This window comes from Carassius auratus, unplaced genomic scaffold (assembly GCF_003368295.1).
Source record: "Carassius auratus strain Wakin unplaced genomic scaffold, ASM336829v1 scaf_tig00010273, whole genome shotgun sequence".
In the NCBI taxonomy this organism is placed as follows: Eukaryota; Metazoa; Chordata; class Actinopteri; order Cypriniformes; family Cyprinidae; genus Carassius; species Carassius auratus.
In genome coordinates, this window is record NW_020524117.1 from 68,630 (window position 1) to 77,487 (window position 8,858).

At 31.2% G+C, this 8,858-nt stretch overlaps 1 protein-coding gene across 1 annotated transcript in view; it reads left to right on the top strand.

Annotated features, from left to right (window-relative positions):
• LOC113072774 (filamin-B-like) overlaps window positions 1–7,746 on the top strand; it is a 58,870-nt gene extending 51,124 nt beyond the window's left edge. Inside the window, exons 27-32 of the mRNA XM_026245742.1 lie at window positions 184–373; window positions 462–709; window positions 2,184–2,264; window positions 3,614–3,716; window positions 5,013–5,153; window positions 7,643–7,746. Of these exons, the coding sequence (XP_026101527.1) occupies window positions 184–373; window positions 462–709; window positions 2,184–2,264; window positions 3,614–3,716; window positions 5,013–5,153; window positions 7,643–7,731 (852 nt within the window). The 3' untranslated portion in view covers window positions 7,732–7,746. The remainder of the gene's footprint in view (window positions 1–183; window positions 374–461; window positions 710–2,183; window positions 2,265–3,613; window positions 3,717–5,012; window positions 5,154–7,642) is intronic.
• Window positions 7,747–8,858: the final 1,112 nt, after the last annotated feature.

Sequence of the window (8,858 nt, forward strand, 5' to 3'; positions counted from 1 at the left end):
CAAACTGCAGCTGGAAATCTAGAGGGACTCCTCCGTCCTATTTCTCACTGATAAAGCTCCTCTCGTTGTCATTTATAATATTTCTAAACTGCTCCTCGGTTCATCTGAGGACCTCCACATCTCTCTGTCTCTGTTCCAGGAGGATGAAGGGTCTCATCTCATTTGGTTTTTCCTGTGTTTCAGGACCAGGATGGGAAACCCAAGAAAGCCAACATTCAGGACAACCGCGATGGAACCTACAAAGTGTCTTACGTGCCGGATAAAGCCGGCCGTTATACTATCGTGATCAAGTACGGCGGAGACGAGATCCCGACTTCTCCTTACAGAGTGAGAGCGACCGCTTCAGGAGACGCCAGCAAGTGTTCAGTCACAGGTAATACATGACTTTTTGTATGATTCAATCTCCAAAAACCGGCCTTTAGTAGATGTTCACCCATGCATTGGGATCTGTGTGTCCTCAGGACCCGGCGTTGGGCCGACCATCGGCATCGGAGAGGAGGTCGGCTTCGTGGTGAACACTAAAGGAGCGGGGAAGGGCAAGGTCTCCTGCACCATCCTCACTCCAGACGGCACTGAAGTACAAGCAGAAGTCATTGAGAATGAAGACGGGACTTTTGACATCTTCTACACAGCACCTAAACCCGGGACGTACGTGATTTACGTGCGCTTTGGAGGGGAGAACATCCCCAAGAGCCCCTTCAAAGTCACGGTGAGAAGCAAGCGCTGATAACATTAGCTCGTAACGAGAAACATATTGAGTTTTTGGTTTTTTTAAAGACTAGACTTGAGGTTTTTAAGGCGCTGGAATAGATACAGGAAGGTTCAGTGCGTTTTTTCTCATCATATCCTCATCTGGAGTTCATTGTTTAGCTCGTATTCTTGCATTAAGATGTAGTTTCTTTGCATTATAAAGACAAATGATCGCACTCTTTTCAGTAATGTTTTCTCGTCTCGTGACGTTACAGTAAGGTTTTGATTTAGACCCGAAACATGCACGCAAACGCTCCAAGCAATGCAAGCTCGATTTAATGCATTAAATTCATAACACAATTAAAAACATCATGCATCTCAGAGAGCGGAACGATAAATGGATGATATGGCTGCGATTTAATTAAATACATGTAAAGGTATTAGAATTTAAAAGTTAAAAGTTGACTGTAAAATGTAGTTTTCTTTAACACTTTATTTTATTTTACAGTAAAATGTATTACAATAGTAATATTCATTATTTTGTTTAATAGTTGTATTATTAATAATAATAATAATAATTAAATGTTATTAGTAATATTAGTAAATAATATCACAAAATTAATATTAGTATCATTAGTAGTAATAGTAGTAGATAAGTAATAAATACAACTATTAAACAATAAGAAATATTACTAGTGTAATATAATATAATATCTAAACTTTAAATATTATATATTGTTTATATCTGTATTATTATTACTATTGTTTTTTTCTTCATTTTCAGTTGCTGCACAGTTTGGCATAAAATGCTGGTATTATTTATCAATATGATTATTAAATATGATTAGTATTAGTATTATTAATAATAAAATTATTAAATTAAACTATTTCTAGAATACAAATATTATTAGTATAATGTATTTTACTGTAAAATACTGTTTTGTTTTTTTACAGTACAATTTAAAAATAAAAAAATATATTAAGTGCATAGCTGCATTAATTACTATTATTATTATTTATATTTATTTTATTATTTTATTTTTTTTAATTGCTGCACAATTTGGCCCAAAAGATTTTAATTATATGTCAATGAGTATTGAATATGTATTATTATTATTATTATTATTATTATTATTATTTCATAGTCATATTAATATATATTATCACACAGTTCTAGACTAAATATTTTTCCTTTCTTTTTTTTTTTATCACAAACACAGTTTTTAACTGAAACGTTGCATTAGATTTTTATTTTTTAGGGTTAGGGTTTTTATATATATTTTTTTGCATTAGACGTCTGTGTAAACTGCTTGACTTGGTTACAGTAATACTGTACAGTTAACCCTTCTGTAGCTTCAGTATCTGTCTGCTGGAGTTCTGTAACCACAACTCATTTCCAACAGGATTGGCCCAATCTGCCGTGTGCATCTGTGTATGTCTCTTTGTGTTCCTCATGCATCTGAAACTTCATGTCCATACCTATCATTTCCCAGGCTACAGATGAAGTTCCCATGATGCAGCAGCAGTCAGTCCAGCAGCAAAAGGCAGCAGCAGGCGTCGGCTTCCAGCCCTGGGTACAAAGACACACGTCTCACCCCGTCACCCTTCGCTCTCTTTCAGCTTTTGCACTGAACTCCAGCTTCCAGCCGGTCACCTCTCTGTCCCGATGTCTGTCCTCTTGTTTAACTGTGTTTCTGTTCAGTTCCTCCTGGTCTTTGTCCACTCTAGCATTGTTTTTTGCAGGGAATGAAAGGAGCTGTTGAACACGCTCTGGTGCGTTGCACTGATGACAGAAGCAGAGGGAAACTCTACGCTCCTCTAGTTGTGTTTGGAGCAGACACCAGTTTTAAATTGGTCATTATTAAGACATTAACCTCAGTCTGTGCAGAACTCTCCCGCCCTGATGTAGTTTCGTTCATAAAATGTAACATTTCCAAAACCACAAAGCAGATCTTTGAAACGCTTGAGACTCTTTTTCGGCTTTAAAAATATACACTACTGTTCACAAACATTTGAGAAATTAATACTCGGATTCCACAACGATGCATAAGTGCATGTAAAGGCATTTATAATGTTGCAAGAGATTTCTATTTCAAATCAATCCTGTTCTTTTGAACTTTATATTCATCAAAGAAACCTGAACGATAAAATGTATCACCATATCCACGAACATTCTACATCCATAATAAGAAATGTTTCCAGATCGGCATATTAAAATGATTTCTGAAGATCACGTGACTTAATATATAATGCTTAAAATATAACTTTGATCACAGAAATAAATTACATCTTACAATATTTTCAAGCAGAAAACATTAATTTTAAATTCTAATAATATTAACATTTTTATTCTGTTTTTGCTGTATTTTTCATCAAATAAATGCAGCAGATGAGACTTCCTCCGAAAGCAGAAATCTCAAATCTTTGAGCAGTAGTATACATAAAACAGCACAATTTATTGATCTTTAGCTATTTTTGGGATTGTTGTCAGTATTATTCATAATTTAGGATGCATTTAGTCATTCTTGGGTTGCCTTCTTAGCTAAGGACACTCAGAAGACACTGAAATGAAGCGTGTTAGAGAGCATTATAGTGTTTGTCTAGTTAGTCTGCTGGCTAGGTTTTTTCTTTTTTCATGTTTCTTCTATGCACACTATCATTCTTCTTCTTTCTCAGATGTTTCCCATGGTTTGGGGGATTTCTCTCCTCTCTCTTCCAGGCCGCTTTGCTTTGTCAGGTGTTCTCCCAGCGTTTGGTGTCTAACACACGTTTGTCTTCTGCTGTGGCTGAATCTCGGGGCTGTATGTCTGTGGCTCTCAGAATGGATCACACAGACTGACTGAGCGTGGAAATGTTCGACAGGCCGCTGTAACGGATGTGTTTGTAGCGTCCGCTCTCATTTACTCAGATTTCTGCCTCGCAGGTCACAGAGGGGGGGTATAATCCTGCCAGCAGCGTGAACGGGACGGGGTACAGGCCTTTCGACATGGTGATCCCCTTCACCTTTAGGAAGGGGGAAATCACAGGTGAGAGACTGCAGAAGACACCTGGAGCAAGAAAACTCTTAGTGACTGTGTTCAGTTTGAAACTGATTTGGTGAAATCAAAAAAAAAAAAAACATTTAATTGGTCATATTTGACCCCAAAATAAAAAAGGAGAATCCAAGAAAATCAAAGATCATTATTATTATTTTTTTTTGTATATATATATTTATATATTTTCATGTAACTATAAGCCAACTTTCTCCAAAATTCTCATTACTGTAATGCAAAATACACCTCAAAAATGTATATTACAACTTTTGTTTATTTATTTGTTTATTAACACAAAAAAACTGCCATGAAGCATGAAACTATTTTTAAACATCCATCCATCCATCATTCTATCTATCCATCCATCTATCCATCATTCTATCTATCTATCTATCTATCTATCTATCTATCTATCTATCTATCTATCTATCTATCTATCTATCTATCGTTCATTTATTACTTTGTTCTATCTATCCATCCATCCATCCATCCATCCATCCATCTATCCATCGTTCTATCGTTCTATCGTTCATTTATTACTTTGTTCTATCTATCTATCCATCCATCCATCCATCCATCTATCCATCATTCTATCGTTCTATCATTCATTTATTACTTTGTTCTATCCATCCATCCATCCATCCATCTATCCATCATTCTATCGTTCTATCATTCATTTATTACTTTGTTCTATCTATCTATCTATCTATCTATCTATCTATCTATCTATCCATCCATCCATCCATCTTTCCATCGTTCTATCGTTCTATCTATCGTTCATTTATTACTTTGTTCTATCTATCTATCTATCTATCTATCTATCTATCTATCTATCTATCTATCTATCTATCTATCTATCGTTCATTTATTACTTTGTTCTATCTATCTATCTATCTATCTATCATTCTATCGTTCATTTATTACTTTGTTCTATCTATCTATCTATCTATCTATCTATCTATCTATCTATCTGTCCATCCATCCATCAATCGTTCTATCGTTCTATCTATCATTCATTTATTACTTTGTTCTATCTATCTATCCATCCATCTATCAATCATTCTATTGTTCTATCTATCGTTCTATCTATTTTTCGTTTATTAATTTGTTCTATCTATCCATCCATCCATCCATCTATCTATCTATCGTTCATTTATTACTGAATCTTATCTACTACACATGTTATATTTTGTGACATTGATAAGGCGTTTCACTCTAGAAGTGTTGACCTGTATATCAGAGATGATATTTGTTCAGAAACCAGTCTAATCTCTCAGTGTTTGTCTTCAGGTGAGGTTCAGATGCCGTCCGGTAAAACCGCTCGACCCGAGATCATGGACAACAAAGACGGGACAGTCACAGTGAAGTACGCGCCCACAGAGGCTGGACTCCATGAAATGCACATTAAATACGACGGGACACACATCCCAGGTCAGACACCAGACACCATCTGTTCATTATACAACAACAAAAACTGCTGTCTCTTATTATTAGCAGTATTATTATTGCTATTAATGCTAATATAAACTGGTACCTTAATAAAAACGTATAAATATAATTTAATATATATTTTGTTAATTATTATATTTCACCCTAAATCAAAGGAGAAAAAAAGGAATTGTTTAAAAATATTTTAAAATTATCACTTTCAGGCACATTGCAAAAAAATCTTTATAGGCCTAAAAATGTAACAAAAAATTATTACATAAAAAAAAAAAAAATTAATATCTATTTACTATATTTACTTTATGAAATAAAAAACTTTTTTTAAAGTAAATACAATTATTTTTAAACTTACATAAGCTTTATAACTCTGGTGCTATATCACAGTAAAATTAAATGTAAATTATTTTAAAAGTAATACTTGTGGTATTATATCAGAATGCAAAAAAATCTTAATTGGAATAAAAGGGCGAAATTGTGTCTATTTTTAGGAAATAAATATAAAATATCATTAAATTTTCTATAATTAGTTTTTTTGGCAGTTCGTGAAATATTTAAATTGATTCAAAAGCATAATTTAAATTATTAAAAAAATTTAATTGCAAAAAAAGGCTTCCTTTCTTTTCTTTTTTGTTAGAAAATAAATATACATTTTCATTAAAATTTCTTTTTTTTTTGCGGTTTATGCATTATTTGACACAAAAACAGAATCTCATAATTATAATAATAAGAGTTTCTTAGTCTGATTTTGCTGCAATTTTCCATATTATGAATGCATATGGTGACCTTTTGTTGCACAGAAAAGAGCTTGGACATTCTGCTAAACATCTCATTTTGTGCTTAAGATAGAAAGTCATATGGGTTCAGAAAGACACGACTTTAATTTCTCAGTGAACTAACCCTTTAATACTAGCTTCTGGAACAAAGGTGCATAAGTGTGCGTGAGAGTGAGCCGTACAGTCTGTGTGATGAATGAATGTGCTGTCAGGATTTTCGGTTCAGTCCCAGAGCTGCACGGAAGCGTTTGGGTGAAGGTTGAGAAGGCTTCACCTCTCAGTAGATTTATTTAGCTGATTTATTTAGCGTGGTGAAAGATCTCATGGTGACTTCAGCCGTGAGGAATCTGTGAGGAGCTCTTGTGTTGCTGCAGATCCTCATGTAGGTGCTTGTTTTAAAACTGCCATCAGAAACCTCAGTCAATATCACAGGATTGTGAGAGTCGAGCCTCATCCCATGGGGTCATTTCTCCACATAAGGCAGGAAGAATGTGTTAAAGAGTTGTTAGGAGTGCCTACATGTCCACATGACGTCATCCAGATTCTGATTAAACAGATTTTTTTGCATTATTTTTCTATATTTTTATTTTATATTTTATTTATTCATTTTTTTTTACTTTTTTTATTTTACTTTGTTTCTTGTTATTATTTTTTTGTAGAAATCGTTATTTTATTTTGTTTTATTAATTTATTATTATTATTATTTGTAAATTTTTCTGTTGGTTCCTCATAATAAATTATAAATATATACGTAATAATAATACAATTTATTATAAAATATTATATAATTATATACAACAATATTGCCCATTTTTCAATTAAATATTTTTATTAGTTTTTTTTATTTGCAAATAAGCAACAAAACATATATATTTGCAACCAAACTAACAAAACAGACAAAGACAGATTGTTTTGCTTGATTATTCAATATTTTTATTTTATATTTTATTTATTATTTATTTATTTATTTGTGTATTTTTTCTTTATTTTATTTTGTTTTATCAATTTATTATAATAATAATAATAATAATAAATAACTTTTTTTGTTGGTTTGTCATAATAAATATATAAGTAATAATAATATATTTTATTATAAAAAAATAATATACTTATATTCAAAAATATTACCCATTATTTAAAAAAAATTTAAATCAAGTAAATATTTTTATTAGGTTTTCTTATGTGCAAATAAGCAGCAAAACATATATATTTGCAACCTATAAACAAACAACACAGACAAAGACATAAAAAATTACGGCAATTTTGTAATATATTAATATAATTAATATATTAATATAATATTCTCTGTTAATCTCTCAAAAAAATCTCTAGGTAATATTTCATCCAAAATGAAAAAAGAAAAAAATACTTATATAAAAATTGTTATTATTTAAATTATTTTAAAAGGATATTGTATGTTCCTGTCAATCAAAGGCCAAATGAAATTTTTCCAATATTTAAATTTAAAAAAAAAAAAAAGTTCACACATATGCCGTTTTTATTTTTCAGTGAAGTTCACACATATGCTGTTAACTTAAAGGGAAAAAATTAGATTTCACATATAAACGTATATGGCATTTAATTATAAAAACCCTCTGAGAATAATCTCTACTTCTCCAAACACTGATGTTCAGCACCTGCTTCGCCTCATTATAAAGTTTCCATTCAGTTGTTTGTCTGTCTGTGTTGTTTTCGTATCAGAGAGTCCTCTGCAGTTCTACGTCAACAGCTCCAGCAGTGCTAATGTGTCAGCGTACGGCCCGGGACTGGTTTTTTGGGACCGCCAATAAAACTGCAGTGTTCACCATCTACACCGAAGACGCGTCTGATGGTGTGTATGAACACTTCATACATGCACAGGCCATATACAGTAAACAACATTTCTCTGAAACTCTGTTGGTTGTTTTGTGTTTTGCATCAGGCGGCCTTGATTTGGCCATTGAAGGTCGTCCAAGGCTGAGATCAACTGTGTGGACAATAAAGACGCACTTGCACTGTTTCCTACTTGCCCACGCTTCCTGGAGATTACAACATACTCGTCAGATACAATGACAAACACATCGCAGGAAGCCCCTTTCACCGCAGGATCACAGGTGAAGGGTTAAAAAAATAACAACTCGTACTAAAAAAAAAAGTACTAAAATCCATTTATAAAATCCTTTATAAAATACTGACAACCACTAAAAAAGGCACAGCTCGAGTAGAGAAAGACACCTGATGAATCAAAGGAAAAAGATAAAAAAAAATCATATATAGAAGATAAACAAATACAAAACACCAGCATAGTAACACACGTAAATATTAATTCATTAATAATGGCTATAGTTTTATATATTTAATTTATTTATATTTATTAATAATAATAAATAACAATAATAATATTTATTTTTGTTCTTGTTGTTGTTATTATTTTATTGGTTCTTTTATTATATTATAATGATAATAGCTATTTATTTATTTATTTTTCATTAATTCGATAAACTGTTATAATGATATTAATAAAGTTCTTTATACTAATTGTTAATTTTATATATAGTTTTTTATGTTTATTATTATTATGTTAATTAACAGTTAATTAATAATTAATTATTGATAATAATAATAAAAATAATATTTATTTTCTAAATTAACCTTTAATTTGTTCGATAAACTATTATCATTTTATGTATATATTTATTTAATAATTATTTATTTAATTTAATAATAACAATAGCTATTATTTAGTTATTATTTCTTATTATTTAATAATAGTTTATTAATGATAAAAGATTAATGATGATGATAATTAGAATAAAAATAATATTTTATTGATTAATCTTTCCTTCATTTGATAACTATTATCATTTTATGTATATATTTATTTAATAATTATTTATTTAATTTAATAATAATAATAATAATAGCTATTGTTATTTAG